At 37.4% G+C, this 18,880-nt stretch overlaps 1 protein-coding gene across 2 annotated transcripts in view; it reads left to right on the top strand.

Annotated features, from left to right (window-relative positions):
* The window catches only part of BRCA1 (BRCA1 DNA repair associated), a 61,478-nt gene that overhangs the window by 28,010 nt on the left and 14,588 nt on the right, over positions 1 to 18,880 (top strand). For both annotated transcript variants that reach the window (XM_026686121.2, XM_087946528.1), the window contains exons 11-14: positions 8,454 to 8,542; positions 13,512 to 13,671; positions 15,131 to 15,276; positions 16,531 to 16,618. In XM_026686121.2, coding sequence (XP_026541906.1) covers positions 8,454 to 8,542; positions 13,512 to 13,671; positions 15,131 to 15,276; positions 16,531 to 16,618 — 483 coding nt within the window. The remainder of the gene's footprint in view (positions 1 to 8,453; positions 8,543 to 13,511; positions 13,672 to 15,130; positions 15,277 to 16,530; positions 16,619 to 18,880) is intronic.

Genomic DNA, 18,880 nt, shown 5'->3' with positions numbered 1-18,880 from the left:
TTAATTGGTGCTCCAGTTGTTTTGGGATGGCACCCAAGGCACCTAATACTAATGGAAGTACATTTGCTTTCTTTTGCCACAGTCATTCTTTTTAGATTGGCAAGTCTTTGTATTTTGTTATCTTCTCAAGTTCCTTTTCTTGTATTCTGCTGTCTCCACGTACTGCCATGTCCATCATCCAGGCTTTCAGTCTTATTAACAATTGTTGTTTGATGTATTATGTGATAGATGCCTGTCTGTTTGAATTCTAAAGTCCCAGAGGACTTTTAGCATTTCATTCTCTCTAACTTTCTTTGTTTTACATATTCAACAGTTATTGCTTGCAGGCAAATGATATTTCTTCCAATGCACTAATGTTTGTTCTGCTGTTGCTTGTAGTCAGGCTGTGCAATCTTCTTGCAGCACCTAAGCAGGTAGGCCAATATTTCTTCCTCTTCTTTACAGTGGTGGCACTTACTGACAATTGCGGTATTCTAAATTCTGGCTTTATGTACAGGTAGTCCTCAATTTACAACACTTCATTTAGTGACCATTTGAAATTACAATGGCACTGAAAAGGGGGGTTTATGATTGTTTTTCACATTTATGACCCTTGCAGCACCCACAAGATCCCACATGATCAAAATTCAGACGCTTGGCAACTGACTGACATTTATGATGGTTGCGGTGTCCCAGAGTCATATGATCCCTTTTGTGCTCTGCTGAGAAGCAGAGTCAATGGGGGAAACCAGGTTCACTTAACAGCTGGGCTAGTAACAACAATTGTAGTGATTCACTTAACTGTGGCAAGAAAGATCATAAAATGGGACAAAACTCACTTAATTGTCTCGCTTAGCAACATAAATTTTTGGGTCAATTGTCATAAATTGAGGATTATCCATATTTGTTTTACAGGCTTGGTCTTGTGAAGTCAAAATTACCTCTTCCATGTCTTTTTTCAACTTTTTGCTTTTAGCCATTGCCAGGTCTTGTTGTTAAGGGTCTTCTTTACCTGCTATTTTTTAATTTACTGGCCATATAATGTTTTCCCATAACTTCTATTCTTCTATTTTTCATTTGGTTCTTATAGGCTAGTTTGGCTTCTGCAGTATACAATAACTCTTCCTGGTGTACTGGCCCCAGTGCATCTTCTTGACTGTCTTTCAGATATTCTTCCAATGCCTTTATTTCTTCTTCAAACTTCTGATGTACTTGCAAATTCCATGCCTACTTACCGTATATACTCGAGCATAAGTCGACCCGAATATAAGCCGAGGAACCTAATTTTACCACAAAAAACTGGGAAAACTTATTGACTCGAGTATAAGCCGAGGGTGGGAAAGGCAGCAGCTACTGGTAAATTTCAAAAATAAAAATAATTAATTTGGGAAACGATCTCACTATCATGAAAGGTTTAATTGATTCACTAACCCAAAAGAAGAAGATGATGATGACAGCGGGAGGCAGGAGTCACTCTCTTCCCCTCCCTCGGAGGCCCCCTGAGTCAGGAGTCCCTACCGCCGGCGCGGCCCCAGTCCCGTGTCGCCTCGGGAAGGGAAAGGCAAAAGGAAGAGCCGCGGCAGCCTTGCAACGGCAGCAGCGGCACCGGAGGCTCAGGCTCAGCGGCTCCTGGTTTTGCCCCACCCTTCCCAAGGCAACGCGGGACCGGAACCGCACTGGCGGCAGCAACTCCCAACAGCCCCAGCCGGACACCTGAGTGGAGCCCGGGCGGAACTGCCTGTTGCCGCCGTGGGCGCCGCTGTGGGCGCCCGGCTGCCCCAGTAAAGAACAGGGCGGCGGCGGACCATCGGAGAAGCGGAGCAAAGCCGGAGACCAGCAGCCGCCTCCTCGGAGCAGAAAGCCTCCCCAACCAGCCGGCCGGTCTCCTCCTCCTCGGCCACACAGAACAAACTGGCAGAGAAGGAGGAGAGCAGCTGGCCAGCTGGGGGAGGCCTCCCGTGCTGCGAAAGAGGCAGCCAACGATCTCCGGCGCCGCCCTGCTCCACGCGCTGGCTGCTCGGACTTGCCGGGCCCGGCACATAGAACAGGGCGGCGCCGGACCATTGGAGAAGCGGAGCAAAGCTGGAGACCAGCAGCCGCCTCTCTCGGCGAAGAAAGCCTCCCCCAACCAGCCGGCCGGTCTCCTCCTCCTCGGCCACACAGAACAAACAGGCAGAGAAGGAGGAGAGCAGCTGGCCAGCCGGGGAGGCCTCCCGTGCTGCGAAAGAGGCGGCCAACGATCTCCGGCGCCTCCCTGCTCCACGCGCTGGCTGCTCAGACTTGCCGGGCCCGGCACATAGAACAGGGCGGCGCCGGACCATTGGAGAAGCGGAGCAAAGTTGGAGACCAGCAGCCGCCTCTCGGCGCAGAAAGCCTCCCCCAACCAGCCGGCCGGTCTCCTCCTCGGCCACACAGAACAAACAGGCAGAGAAGGAGGAGAGCAGCTGGCCAGCCGGGGGAGGCCTCCCGTGCTGCGAAAGAGGCAGCCAATGATCTCCAGCGCCGCCTTGCTCCACGCGCTGGCTGCTCGAACTTGCCGGGCCCGGCACATAGAACAGGGCGGCGCCGGATGTTGGAGAAGCCGAGCGGAGCCGAAGCCACCTCGGCTCGCGTTGTTTTCTGAGCCTGCGAGCCTAGAACCAGGGCGCTTTCATTGCACGGCGGAGCTTCTTGTCTCGGGAAAAACCGGGCGTCGTTGCTGCCCCCTGAGGGGAGGGCGATTCTGGGCTGCGCGATTGGGGGACTTCGTGGCTTTGGGTGGGAGCGAGGACGGACAGAGTCCGTGAAGTGGGGCTTGCCTGCCCTTGCTGGCTGCCTCTGCTTCCTTAGGGGCGGGAAGGGGCTCATCTGGACCAAGGGTGAGTCTCCCCTCAGTTTCCCCTGAAGGATCTTCTGTCGCTTTTGCCTTCTCCCTACATCTTCCCTCTGTTAAAATTCCCCACACACACACACACTTATTTTCGGGCGGATAGATTTCGTGTCTGAGCATTCTCACATGACGGTGGGTCTTCCCCCCCACTAAAAACAGTTAAAAAAAGAAAAAATATATCCTCATGCAAGAACTTTTCTGCTTCCGATTACCCCCATGCTTAAAAGTTGCAAAGGAAACACGGAAGCAGGGAAGCGCCTGCCCAGCTCCGGAGCTCCACACCATTTTTTTTCAGAGGGAAATCTGACTCGAGTATAAGCCGAGGGGTTTTTTTTCAGCACAAAAAATGGGCTGAAAAACTCGGCTTATACTCGAGTATATACGGTATTTTCTTTGATAAATAGAATCTGTCAACATAGTTCTGAGAACCAAGGGCATGATTCATTGTCATTTTTTTAGTCTTGCTATCCAGGTTTTTTGTTCTCCTTGAATCCAGTCTACTATTCCAGCTATGTATCTAATGATTGGAATTGTCCAGGAGTTAATTGCCTCAATGGTATTTCCTCTATTGGGTTTGAACTTTAAGATCATCACTCTTTTGATGTATTTACGTCTAACCTTTTTGTTGATTTCATAGTGGTTGTTGTTGCCAACTTGAAAGATACCCATGTATTTATAGTAATGATCTTCATCCAGACTTAATGCTATTTTTGTAGGGCATCTAGATTCTTTCAGTTTTCACTATTTTCCCCATTTGAATGGTAAGCATGACACATTCGTCTAATCCCAACTCCATTGTAATATTTTGGTTGGATATACAGTGTTATGCAATTATTCTATTTCAGATGGTGTTTTTCCATACAGATTGTCCATGTAAAGGAGATGGATTAGTCTGGCAGATGTTTTTGATGTTTGATAGCCTTGATCTGAATTACTCAGTATTGTTGACAGAGGAATCTGTGCATTGACATACACTGGTGACTTTGCAATATTCTTCTCTTGATATTAACCTCTCCCAAACTATCACCATTTGACCTGCAGCCACATCTTCCATTGTGCCATCGATCTTTGCACAAAGCTTCTGATGTTTCTACTGATTCCAGTTATTATAGACACTTGATTATTCAATCATGTGTCAGGGAGTCAAATGTCTTCTAATTAGTCGATACTACATTCAACTTGGTCTTCCTTCTCTTGCAGTTTTCCATAATCATCTTATCAATAAAGAATTGATCTCAGTTGAAAAGAATTTGTTTTCAATTAGATGCTCTTGGACTATATCAACTACCACAGCAATTAGCAATGTGAAAGTTGTTGGTAAGCATGTTGGCCAGTAGTTGTCTGGTGCTGCCCTTTTTTCTGGATCTTTTATATCAGCTTGGTTTTGCCAGTTGTTAGCCACTATTCAATTTTTACTCCTTGCAGTATGTTGTTAAACTGCTTGGCAACAAGTAGATGCAAAAGAGTTAGATATTTCAACCAAAATATGTGCAATTCATTTTCATCTGCTGCTGACCAATTCTTGATCTTGCCCTTTTCTTCACCATTTCTGCTGTTATTATGAGTTCTTTCATTTCAGCTTCTTTTTTTATCTTTATCCATTTATAATCTAATTTGTTATATTTTTGGGATTATCTCATATCTTCACCCAAAACTGCTACATCTTCCTTATCAGGTGCTGAATTCAACTTCAATTTGCTGATTGCGTCAACTTCAAGTATGATGATGATGATAATTCATCCCACAGTGAGATGTTCAGACTGGCTTTGGCATTTTTGTCTACCTATCAAGTCCTTTGCAAGGACCTGAGATAGGCAGATCTGGATGTTTGATGCTCTTACAGGTATCGTCACTCTGTCGCAGGATTTAAGTTGTTCAGAGTAAAGCTGCCATTTGCAATTGAGTTATGGCTATTTGGTCTATGCCAATCATGTTCTAGTTGTTTTGGGATTGCACCCAAAGGTGCTTATTGCTGTTGGTACTACCTTTGCTTATTTTTGCAAAGTTGTTCTATTTCTATTTGTAGGTTTTTGAATTTTGTTTTCTTCTCCAGTTCTTTCTCTTCTATTCTGCTTTCTCCAGGTACTGCCATATCTACTATTCAAACTTTCTTGTCTTTCTTATCAACATTTAAATCTTGGGTGTTATGTGACAGGTGTCTGTTTGTCCCACAGCAGTTTAGTTTTTTTTCTCATTTTCTATGACTTTTTCTATTTTATGGTCCCACCAGTTCTTGCTTGCGGGTAAATGATATTTCTTGCAGATTTTCCAGTACACCATTGTTGCTACTTTGTCATGCTTATATATGATTTTCTTGCAGCCGCATACAAAGTAGTCCACTGTTTTTTCAGTTTCTTTGCATAGGCAGTACAGGTGAAACTCGAAAAATTAGAATGTCGTGCAAAAGTTCATTTATTTCAATAATGCAACTTAAAAGGTGAACCTAATATATGAGATATTACATGCAAAGCAAGATAGTTCAAGCCGTGATGTGTCATAATTGAGATGATTATGGCTTACAGCTCATGAAAACCCCAAATCCACAATTTCAGAAAATTAGAATATTACATGCAATCTTTGCAGGAGTTATGGCTTAATTAACTGATTAGAGTGGGGCACTTTGAGCCTAGAATATTGAACCTTTTCACAATATTCTAATTTTCTGAGATTGTGGATTTGGGGTTTTCATGAGCTGTAAGCCATAATCATCTCAATTATGACAATCACGGCTTGAACTATCTTGCTTTGCATGTGATGAGTCTATCTCATATATTAGGTTCACCTTTTAAGTTACATTACTGAAATAAATGAACTTTTGCACGTTATTCTAATTTTTTGGGTTTCACCTGTACTTATTGTCTGTTGCTGTCTTAATACTGGCTTTGTATGCCTTTATTGGTCTTGTGTAGTCAGAAGTTGCCCTTCCTTCTCTTTCTTTACTTAACCAATTTTTAGCAATTGACTTAAATCTGACTAAAACGCATTTTCTAAGAGCAGGAAAATTGAAGAAAGACTAAGGAACTATTTCTGGCTGCCTTAATACTATTTGTTGTAACTTGTAAAAACTTAACAATTCAAGTCCTAACCAAGGACCTAAAAGTTGTTGAGGTAACTATCTGAGTATATAAGCAGTTTTGAGTGAGTTTTTTTTTCAAAGTCATGATATTCAGGTTCTGATAAGTTCAGTATTTCCATGTATCTAGGTAACCATTGATTTCTTCTACACTTGCTCAATTTCAGTTTGCTGATTGTAATATTTTTTTTTCTGGTTGTTTCTCTTCGATTTGTGCGTCACTGGTATTACAATATTAACGAACAAGACTATTATTAGTATTAGTATTATTATTGGTTTAATCTTCAATTTGAATCCCTGTCTGGGGATGGTAAAAGCTTAACATTTCAAGTCCTAACCAAGAACCGAAGAACTGTTAAGGTAACGTCTGAGTATATAGACAGTTCTGTATAAGGTTGTTACGATTATGATTATTATTGTAAGTTTTAGTAATACTCAAAACATACCGGCTTGATTATTTAAATATTTTTAATTGGTTTCCCAATCTTGAAGTTGCTGATGTCATCTTGGTCCATCAGTTTGAGAATCCTTGAATTAAAATATGTCTCTGTGTCCATTGAAATATTTCATTTGGCTATGTGCTTTTATTCTTTTTTACTACCTATGAAGAATTCCATTTTGATGCATGTTTGCATTCTGTGTTTCAAAAGTTAACTAGCTCCTTTTAGTATAGAAATATACAAAATAGTAAACATGCTTTGCTTTAAGGTCAGGAAAATAGCCACTGAAATATGTCATTGGAGCAATCTCAGATTTATTATGTTGGTGTAAAATATGAAGCATTTCAGATATTCCAACCTTAGAAGATAATGGAATTCAGAATAAGGTTCTTGCTTCACTTTTTTCACTCCTGAGTTACTAAGTAAATAATTTATGTTTCTACTCCCTGCCAAACAGCTAGTAGTAAAATGTTAATGACTATTTTTTTTAAAAAAAAGTTTTTAATTTGGATGGCAGGTAGCATTCAGCACAGATTGCTATCCCCCTTCACATTCTACAGGTGAAACTAAAAAAATTAGAATATCATGCAAAAGTTCATTTAATTTAGAATATTACATGCAATCAATAAAACAAGGATTGTACATAGAACAATATCGGACCTCTGAAAAGTATAAGCAAGTATATATACTCAATACTTGGTTTTGGGCCCCTTTTGCAGCAATTACTGCCTCAATGCGGCGTGGCATGGAAGCTCTCAGCCTGTGGCACTGCTGAGGTGTTATGAAAGACCAGGATGCTTCAATAGCGGCCTTCAGCTCTTCTGCATTGTTTGGTCTCATGCCTCTCATCTTTCTCTTGGCAATGCCCCGTAGATTTTTAGAGGGTTCAGGTCAGGCGAGTTTGCTGACCAATCAAGCACAGTAATCCCACGGTCATTGAACCAGGTTTTGGTGCTTTTGGCAGTGTGCGCAGGTGCCAAGTCCTGCTGGAAAATGAAGTCAGCATCCCCATAAAGCTCGTCTGTGGAAGGAAGCATGAAATGCTCCAAAATCTCCTGGTAAACGGCTGCATTGACCCTGGACTTAATGAAGTATAGTGGACCAACACCAGCAGATGACACGTCTCCCCAAATCAACACAAACTGTGGAAACTTCACACTGGACTTCAAGCATCTTGCAGTGTGTGCGAAGTACTGAGTACATATGCATGCTTATACTTTGCAGAGGTCCGATATTGTTCTATGTACAATCCTTGTTTTATTGATTACATGTAATATTCTAATTTTTTGAGATTGTGGATTTGGGGTTTTCATCAGCTGTAAACCATAATCATTTCAATTATGACAATCACAGTTTGAACTAACTTGCTTTGCATGTAATGAGTCTATCTCATATATTAGTTTCACCTTTCAAGTTGCATTACTGAAATAAATGAACTTTTGCATGATATTCTAATTTTTCGAGTTTCACCTGTAGGTTAGAAAAACTTAAAAAACAATAGCAGTCCATTGCTGTTTACATACTAAGCTACAGATACATCATGTGGCTTAGCATAATGTATGAATCAAACCGTGTTAAATATGGGATGAAATGGCTATCTGGGTCTCTGCTGTAACAGTCTTTCTAAATTGGGCTTGAAATTACTTTAACAAAATCAAACCCTTAGGTTGAGATCACTCATAAATAAAGGTATAGCTTAGAGAAACTTCGTTACTTTGGGGTTCTGCTCAATTTCATTCTCATATATTTTATTTATTTTATTTTTCATTACTTGCCTAACATCAAGTAACCTCAATACCCAAATAGCTGCCTGTCATATAGGATGCTTTATTGCTTGTATATCTATATGGGCTAAATTCAGATGCTGAAAAAAAATCTATAGAGTTCTACTGTTTCTTAACTTCCTCATGCTATTATTCGTTAAAGACCTTTCCATCCCTAACTCTATCCAGGAATTTCTCTCTCTCTCTCTCTCTCTCTCTCTCTCTCTCTCTCTCTCTCTCTCTCTCTCTCTCCCTCTCCCTCTCCCTCTCCCTCTCCCTCTCCCTCCACCTCTCTCTCTTACTCTCTGTAAAACTTTTGTTTTTATAAGGTGAAGAGATGACGCCCTATGCCAGTGAAGCAACCCCTCTGGAAGATTCACTAGGTCCGTTCTCCCAGAGTGAAATTCTCACCACACAGGTATGAAATTGTATGTTTTCAAACATAAATATGAGGACCTAATTTATATGAACGGCAACATAAGATTAGTTAGATGCTACTTTATAAGGAAGAGGTTGCAATGAATGTCTGTAATTTAAGGAGGATTAACTTAAATTATGAAAGGTTTGAAAATTCATTTAGGTGATAATACAAAGGACTCGATATGTTTAGTCTGTTAAAGAGTTGATAAAAAGAGTGCATAACCATGACATTCAAATATGGGGAAGATACAGAAAAAAAGATGCTTTCACTTTTACTTCAGTTATTTTTGTCCTTAACAATTCTTTTTGGATTTTTTTTTAAAACAATATTTATTTTGGCTAGTGATTTTGATAAAGATGTCCTATTCTCACAATTAAATTAGAAATAAATGAGGGGAGTGACATCGTCTCACCAGAGGTCTATAGAAACCTCATAACTCTAGGACAGGGGTCTCAAACTCGCGGCCCGCGGGCCAATTGCGGCCCGCAGGGCGATATCCTGTGGCCCCCACCGTGATATGAAAGTATAATATTAGTGCGACCCACAGGGGGGATGGACCTCTGAAGGAAGTCCCGCCCGCCGTTCCTCGTCGTGGCTTCTTCTCCACCCTGAACTTTAACAAGTCCAAGTACAGGTCCAGACTTACTGATGATCATCTTCAAGCCATACTGAGGGTCTCAAGTGCCTCCTCTCTCAAGCCAAATGTGGCGCAGATATGTGAGAGGAAGCGTTGTCAAGTCTCTGGCAGCAAAGAGTAAGCTGGAGAAGCCATGTTCTGAGGAACTGTTCATGATCTTCATTCAATGTTCCATTCATGTGTTCAGGACAGTTCATGTATTGGAGAAATCATTAACTGTTGATGACATTTGAGGGTATTTTTTTAACAACGTTTTTTGTGGAATCCCTTATGCGGCCCAGCCTCACCCAGACTCTGCCTCCAGCGGCCCCCAAGTAAATTGAGTTTGAGACCCCTGATCTAGGAAGTTGTTTCCCTCATCTTCTATCTGTATTTTAAGACATATCTTGCATTGTTTCCTTTGCTTTGTAAAGTGGATTTTAGGTTTTCCACCAACTGTGTTGTCCCTGAAAGTTGACAGGAAGTCTAGAATAAGCCAAGGTAGTCCTTGATTTAAAACCATAATTGAGCCCCAAATTTCTGTTGCTAAATGAGACATTTATTAAGTGAGTTTTACCCCATTTTACAACCTTTCTTGCCACAGTTGTTAAGTGAATCACTGCAGTTGTTAATTTAGTAACATGGTAGTTAAATGAATCTGGCTTCCCCATTGACTTTGCTTGTAAGATGGTCACAAAAATGATTATTTGACCACGGGACACTGTAAATATTGTAAATATGAGTCAGTTGCCAAGCATCTGAATTTTGATCATGTGACCATGGGGAGGCTGCAATGGTTGTAAGTATGGAAAATAGTCATAAGTCAACTTTTTCACTCCTGTTATAATTTCAAATGGTCACCAAATGAACTGTTGTAAACCAAGGACTACCTGTATTATTTTTTGAATTGCACAGTCAAAACTATCTTCTTTCTTTGGATTACAATTGTACTAAGACTTAAATAAATTAGATGTAGACAGAAAATTCTGGAAGTCTTTTTGGAAATGAAAAAAATCATCAGGATGAGTAAAAATGCCTTCTTTCTATATGAAAGATTATTCAGTAACAAAGAACTTCCTGAGGCTGAGAAGGATGCTAAAAAAACAACCAAAATGGACGAGAAAGCGTTTGGTACAGAGGTTAAGGCAACAGGCTTGAAATCAGGAGACCATGAGTTCTAAAGTAGGCATAAAGCAGGTGAACTTAGGCTAATCGCTTCCTCTTAGATCTAGGAAGAAGGCAAACTACTTCCAAAATCTCACTTAAAAAACCTCAGATATTAGTCCAAGCAAATTCCAGGAACTAAAATGGTTTTAAAGAGACCCAAAAAGAAAGAAAAAGAAAAACAGACAAGAGAGAATTGATCTCATAAATAAAAATTGACTGAATGAAAGCTAATTTTGAATAAACTCAAAATAGTTAATGTTAAGACTCTCTGCAAGAAACACATAGAAACTAGGGTACATATATTCAGCAATAGAAAAGACAAAAATTGAATAGTATTTTATTTTAAATATTAGGAATACTAGAAAAATTAAAAGATAAAAAAGGAAGAATTTTAATCCTGAAATTAAGAAAAAATAAAATCTCAATGCTGGCATGTCCTTATGCTATAAGCTCAAATAAGGAAGAATTCTAGATGAGATTGTTCCAGTTATTGATAGGCATTACAGGGGAGGAAATAATTATTATAGGAAATTTGAATAGAGTGCTAGGTTGAAGCTTAGATAAATCGCAGGTAGAAAAGGTGACGGCGCTTTTTGAAAAGTTTTTCAATATGTGGAAATACTGGCTTTCACCAATGCTTGGAGATTTTAAAACTATCCCAAAGCAAAAAATTACAGGGCATTCTTTTTCTAGCAAGACATTAAATGTATTTGAGAATTGATATGTGCTAGATTTCGAAGGCTCTCGCACCACCTAATAAAGAAGTGTGGATTTCGTCAGTGCTGTACACAGTTCACATACCAATTCTAATATCTTCAGGGAGAAAAAATTGCCTTTCAGATGGTGGATGAATGGTACTGTTACTTCAAGAAAGTATATTGCAGAAATAAGAAAAGAGTTCTTTTAAAAATATATATATACAATTCTGGGGATGTCAGAGGTAACTATTTGGGAGACAGCGTATATGCAAAGCTTGTACCTATCAGGCTAATTATATTTTAATAAAGCTTGCAGCAAATAAAAAAATACAATGAAAATCTTAATTAAAGGAAAAAATAAAAGAAATAGAGCAGACCAATCCAGGTTGACAACACTGAAATTAACATCACTAGCTATGTTGAAGATGTCAGAACTCCAAAAAATGATAAAATGTGTCAAAATTCCCTTTAAATTTTCAACAACAGTTTGAAAATGCAAAGAAACTTTACATATATCAAATTAGAAAAGAGAAAGGAGGAGGATGAAAGCTATAGAGAAGAAGAATAAATGATTGTATCAGAACATGAAGAAAAAAAAAATAGGAATTATATTCCAGTCACAAAATTGACAATGGATTTGGAAAAAATATATTGGGCCTAAAAAATTTATAGGACATAAAGATATATTTCAAATCAGTTACAGCAATTAATGGAAATAAAATTTTGAAGAAGACAGTTAAAACTTTCATGACAAAATGTTATATGGGTGGTATACAATTGTCAATTATTGCCAAGGAGGGGGGGAAATCATACAACAATAAATGCTGAAAATGCCACCCCAAAAAAGAAATGCTTTATCATAAGTGATGGTTTTGTAAAAAGACTCAAAAGTACTGGAAAGAAATAAACATTCAGAAAATTCTGGAAATAAAATTTGAATTAAAACCACAAATACCTTTATTAGATGTAATCCTAGAAAACAAATGTACAGCATCACAATTTATTAAGTTACATGTTGATAGAGACGACTTTACTACAACATTGGAAAAGAGAAAGCTTTCTGGCAATACAAGATTGAGGGACTAAAATGGAGAATAGGCACCTATGAAAACATTAACACTATGGTATTCACAGCAGACATTTCACCAAATTAAAGTAGCAATGATTCTCCTATACCCAACATATTACACAGCAAGTCCGTTTAAATGTTTTCTGAAGAAAAATGGAAACTATTTAAAATCAGTCAAAAGATTCAGATAGAAATGAGCAAGAATCACAGATGTCCAAACCATTATAAAACAATGTTTAAGTAGCAATTAGCATTTCAAGGGGTGGAAGAGGGGAACTACTAGAATGCTTTTCCTATCATGTTTTTTAATTCCTTTTATTTGTTTTGCCTTTTAAAGTTTATTTTAATAAATTTACCACCTTTGCTCTAGTGTAAAATATTTATAAGTGTCCATATCCCTTTTCTTTGTTTTCGTTGTTTGTTTTATCTAACGATGAATAGATTCAAAAAATGTGTGACTTGCCAATTTTTGACAAGGCATTTTTTTTCTATGAATCAAGACATTAATCAAAATGATTTTCCTTTGGCACATATTTCATAATATTCAAAACAATTCCAAACAGACAAATTTTTATGTGATTTGATAAATTGCTTTTATATATTAGTAATTTGTTTAGATGATTTATAACAATTTAATATGTTAACTGTTAGGGTTTTATTTCTATTTACTCTTTTTTTTTTTTGTAATAGAACTTAATTAGGTTACCTGTTGGATGGAAGTGTATATTAGCATTTTAAAATTTGGTTTTTATTGTTTTTTTAATTGCAATACAATTTACAGTGAAAAATATTGTCTTTGACCAAATGAAAAGGGATCTTATTTTAAGTAATTCCCCTGCAATACATTGTATAATTATTTTGCAATTTAAGGCAGATTGGAAGAACTCCTGATCTTTGAGTTTTAGGTCAGGATTAGAATACTGGAAAAAATATTTATCAAATTTAGATATCACCCATCTAGCTCTCAAGTGACTCCAAATGGTTTACAAATAAAAGCATAAAAAGTTAAGCAACTAACTTCCTTTCTTGATACTGGTTTTGTTAGTGCAGGATTGTTTGCCAAAATTATGAGTAGGGTTGGAGGTTTACTGTGTTCTTTTTTTCCTCTGTTTTCTAAGATGGGGATATAAATTAAACAATTGCCCTCATTTTTGAACTGAATGACAGAGTTACCTTTTATTTATTTATGCCACTTATATGCTGCCATTAACTCAAAACCTGAAGTTATTAAATGAATAATGAGATATACTAATACTTTTGTATTAGTATACAAAAGAGCTTCCACAATGAAAGGATTTGCTTGTGATATCACCATGTAAAGTTCTCCATGTGTCTCACTTCTTAATGTTTTATTCTCTGTTCATTGATGAAAAGTTATCTGAGGCAAGCCTGTGATCTGTTCTTTTCTGTTTGTAGCAAAGGGATGCTATGCAAAATAATTTAAAGCAACTGCAGCAGAAGATGGCTATCATTGAAGCTGCCCTCAAAGAGGGAAGCCAGAATGTTGACCCTGTAGGATGGTCACTGGAAAGAGAGGAAGATGATTTCCAAAGAGACCAGATAGAAACAAGCAAGGGTGAGTTGGCAGTGCTCTGAAACTGTCTTTCAAAAATAATCTTCCTGAGAATTTAGAAATTTCTTCCTACTTATAAAACACTTAACACAGTAATTCATTTTTAAATGGAATATCCTGTAATGAATTTATGTATAAAATTCATACATTATTGAATACATTTCATACATAAATCCTGTTTTTTTATTCTCAGAGAAATATTAAATCTTCTATTTTTGCTGGATTAAGTATACACTGTGAGCATCCACTAGGAATTGACTCAAAGCTGAGAGGAACAATCCATTATAGGCGCTCTCTATTTTCTTCTGGCAGTTTTATCTACATTCTTTCATTCTAAACATATACCTTCTGTGTAGTATAGTACCATAGTACAGATTGCCACTGATGAATTTTAGAGTTAATTTTGTTTTATTACTAGTGGAGTTTATGAATATTAACTCAAGAGTTCTGCTGCCATGCCAGTGGTTTTAAAATGGATTTCTATTGCATTGTTGTTATGGGGTATTAGCTAGTTGAGGGGAAAAAACTTGTTTGGTCTTAGAAAAGTTACTCCAAGAAATGAACTTGTTCCAGGATTTTTCTTTGCAATTCTTTTTGAACTTTACTTCTACACAAAGGAGATCAGTTTAATTATTATATCATCAGAAAGCCAAAAATGTTTCATGGAGCAACAAAATGTACAATAGCGAGATTCCAATAGTGAGATTCTTTTGACATTTTATTGAAGTAGAAGAATACATTAAGAAAATACATTAATTAAAATAATGTAAAAATACATTCATTTTGCTGGAACCAACCTTAGAGATGTTTGTTTTTGTAGGATCTCCAAATCCAATCAAAACCAGTTCCTTTGCTATAAATATATGAAATATTAAATTAGTGATCAATTAAATTAGTAATCAATCAATTAGTTTTCTTTGTACCCCAAAACAAACTGATTACAACTTAATTAACGCAGCCCTTGTTTGTTCTTTCAGATCAAAATAACATATTTTGAGTCATCTTATAAAAGTTTTAGCAGATTATATTTATTGGTAACTTGACTACAAATCAGTTTGTTCTCTTGGCTAGTTTAAAAAGTATTTTGCTTCTTTTTAATTGCTTTTTGGAGAGAGGAAATATATTGAGGCTGTTCAGAATAAACAAACACAAAGATTATTGCTTCATGTCTTTATATTTTTCCCCATGTTTTATCTTCGATTTTATTGTTCATCCTGCCATGTGCATCACTTGATATTTTCTACTTTTAAAAGTGATTGAGAATTAGAAGTAATAATTGGAATATTGTGTAGGTCATATATTAAACTGAATGCCCAATAGACAAGTAAAAGATATAAGCACCTCTAAGAAGGAAATATATAGTATCTTTTTTTGATAAAAAAGTAACTTTATAATAATTGTTGTCAAATATAAAATATGTCATTAACTATATAAACAAGATTTTTTTCAAAATCTTTTCTAGAAATGCACACTTTATTGAAAAAAACAGTTTCTTCCTTGGCACATATCACCTACTGTAGCACAAAGCAAAGGAATAAAAAGAGACAACTTCTGATTAGAAAGCAAAACATGTCTCTGGTGGCATCTGGTTTAAACCAGAGTGAATTGGTAAGCATGCTTTGATATGTTTGTTGATTTTTTTCATAGCAACAAATATAATTTTTTCTGAGCTTTAAGATTTTGCGGGAGCCGTTCTTTTAAAGATAAACCTGCTTTCATAGCTACTTTGTAAAAAGTATAAAGCAATAAAACAATAAAAGCAGATGTCATATATATCCAATCAAGTGTTTAAACATATAAAATTATATAAGGACTTCGTATCCATTCCAACAACCAGATTTTCAGCAATAGTTTGAGTATCACCATACAAATATTTGAAGGGATGCATTTTGAAAGGGCAATCTGAATGGAATTGAACAAGTACTGTGTTTCTCATATAATAAGGCCGGGTCTTATTTTTTTTTGAGCCCTGAAAAAATGGCTAGGCCGTCTTTTCGGGGGTGACTTAATTCCCCCCCCCCTTGCATCTTTGGGTGGGCGGCGACGGCTTGGATGTTGACCTCGGTGTTGGTGGGGCACTTCGTATCGGGGTCAACGCAGGCAGCACCATATCCGGGTGTGCAACAAAAGTACTTCCTAACGGCAAGCCCCCCCCACCATTCCCCCCATTTCGCATGTTTTAATATAGGCCTTAATTTGGGGGGGAGGGGCTTAATTTCATTTCATGCCTATAAAACATGCTGGGACTTCCTATTGGGGGAGGCAGTATTGTTGGAGAAACAGGGTAGAAAGTTAATTGAAAGAAGAAAGATTCTTCTATCCAATAGAATAACTAAGACAACTAATTGAACTGTCTTGATTTGTTTTATCTGTCACCAAACTTAATTACACTAAAGGTGCTCCTTGACTTTACCTTGATTTATATTCCAGTAGCAATTGTGGCTCACTTGTGTTCAGTTAGGCTCATCTATTAGTTGTACCTCTTTCTAAAATCTGTACTAGTTGGCTATGTAAATATCTTAATTATCTTTGGATTACTATACGCTGTAAATGAAATAGATTTTAAACATGGCAATTGAATTCCAGACCATCTCCAGTTATTAGCATCAAGTTACTCACTTTTTTGTTATTATGCATCTGTTTCCAATTCAAGGTCTTGATTATAACCATTACAATTTGAGAGCAGGAGAGATAAAGGATTTATTTCTCCTATAAGAGCTGAGGTGGTGCAGTAGGATAGGCAGCAGCGGCGATCCCTGCCACCTAGAATGAGCCAAAAACAGAACAAAACGGATGCCGTTGAGAAGCCAGTAATCTCTAATAAAGCCAATTGTTTCTAATTCAGTTTTTATCTTCTTCTAGAAACTAGTACGTAAATTTGCCAAGAAAACTGAGAGCACTTGGTGTAATAAAATTACTGAAAAAACAACCCATGTAATAATGAAAACAGGTGAGTTAGAAACACAGAAGTGAACTTCCTATTTGTTTTATCTTCATAATTGATTGGGTGGGTTGGTATACCTTTATGACTGTGAGATCTTAATTTAATATTAATATGCAATAGCTAGTCTTGCCTATTTTAGATCTGCCAAATTCTATTTTACACGGTTGCTCATTCATGTTCGGAGGTTATTTTTCCAATTGTTAAATATTGGATGTAGTGATTAACAAAACATTCTTGTATCATATACTACTACTATTCCTCCCAAAAACATCTGGCTAGCTTTTTTGTGCCAAAAAATATTGGTCAGTATATCTCCTAATAATTTTTTTTATTTTTATTTGTTATTTAATTTGATTTGTCAATCGCTTACAAGATAGTAGGTATAAGAATAAACATAGTTATGAATACATGAAATGGATACATATAAGAAAAATAAAAGAAACAATAGGACAGGGATGGTAGACACATTGGTGCGCTTATGCACGCCCCATACAGACCTCTTTGGAAAGGGGTGAGGTCAATAGTAGATAGTCTAAGATTAAAGTTTTTAGGGTTTGGGGAAGAAACCACAGAGTCAGGTAGAGTATTCCAGACATTGACCACTCTGTTGCTGAAGTCGTATTTCCAGCAATCAAGTTTGGTACGGTTTACCTTGAGTTTGTATCTGTTGTGTGCTCTTGTATTGTTGTGGTTGAAGCTGAAGTATTAATTGACAGGTAGGACATTGCAATATATTATTTTATATACTATATTTAGATCGGACCAAAGACGGCGTAGTTCTAGGTTTTCTAGGCCTAGAATTTCAAGTCTGGTGGCATAAGGTATACTGCAACAAGTAGAGGAGTGGAAAACTCTTCTTGTGAAATATTTCTGGACTTTCTCAACTGTGTTAATATCAGATACGTAATGTGGGTTCCAGACTGATGAGCTGTATTCAAGTATTGCTCCAGCAAATGTTTTGTATGCTCTAGTTAGTAGTGTGATATTACCAGAGAAAAAGCTACATAGGATTAGGTTAACAACTCTTAACACCTTTTTGGCTATGTAGTTACAGTGGGCTCTAGCACTTAGGTCATTAGAGATGAATACTCCAAGATCCTTGACAGAGTTTGGATCATCAACAAGGTCTTGACTATTCAGCCTGTATTTTATTTTCTGATTTTTTTTGCCAATATGTAGGACAGAGCATTTATTTGTTGAGATTTGAAGTTGCCATTGGTTTGACCATTCTGATATATAGTCAAAGTCTTTTTGAAGGGTAGCAGTATTGTCTGTGGTGTTAAATAGCTTTAGAATTTAGAATAGACGGCTGGGAGGGCAGATGAGTGGTCTGTAATCCAGATTGAATAATTTGAAAGTTATTGTCAGAGTGTTTTAATCTGGAAAGGATCTTAAACCACTTTAAGAGTTCAAGCCAGCATGTACACAGGATATGAGCACAGGATAAATGACAAGTGCCCCAAAACTCATTTAATAATTGGGTAAGCAAGAAAGAATATAGGTTATTATGCCTGAATCCTTTCTTTTATTGAACTCAGTCTCACCGATTGCCCTTGTTGCCAAAATGGTTAGTTTTGCAAACAGAATATGAAATCTCCAGCAGGAGTAAAAAATATATATATATATCACTGGGGGTGAGCAGAAACCAATAAGCATAAATCACTTTTCTATTGTATCTTAGAAGCTCCTCTGAGAACTGTCGTGAGAAACTCTGGAGTTTTGAGAAAGGAGCACATAAGACTGGGAAAACATTGATAAATATTTACATAACATCATTTCTCAAATTCGGAGAGAATCATTAGGTATGAATGATAAAAACACTAGGAAGCCACCTGCTAAAAACAACAAGATAATGAGCCTGGGAAGGCCACCTGCCAAAAACAACAGGATTTTAAAAAGACACTTTCTCAGTCTTTCTGCTTGTAATCTGCTTGAAATATTTCTGGACTTTCTCAACTGTGTTAATATCAGATACGTAATGCGGGTTCCAGACTGATGAGCTGTATTCGAGTATTGCTCCAGCAAATGTTTTGTATGCTCTAGTTAGTAGTGTGATATTACCAGATAAAAAGCTACGTAGGATTAGGTTAACAACTCTTAATGTCTTTTTTGGCTATGTAGTTACAGTGGGCTCTAGCACTTAGATCAGAATTGAGATGAGAATTCCAAGGTCCTTGACAGAGTTTCGATCATCAACAAGGTCTTGACTAGTCAGCTTGTATTTTGTTTTCTGATTTTTTTTTTTGCCAATATGTAAGACAGAGCATT

This window comes from Notechis scutatus, chromosome Z (assembly GCF_049901735.1).
Source record: "Notechis scutatus isolate UNSWTSFEM ecotype Mainland chromosome Z, rNotScu1.2, whole genome shotgun sequence".
Taxonomy (NCBI): domain Eukaryota; kingdom Metazoa; phylum Chordata; class Lepidosauria; order Squamata; family Elapidae; genus Notechis; species Notechis scutatus.
The sequence above is the reverse complement of the archived record's forward strand: the minus strand, read 5'-3'. Positions and strand labels throughout refer to the sequence as shown.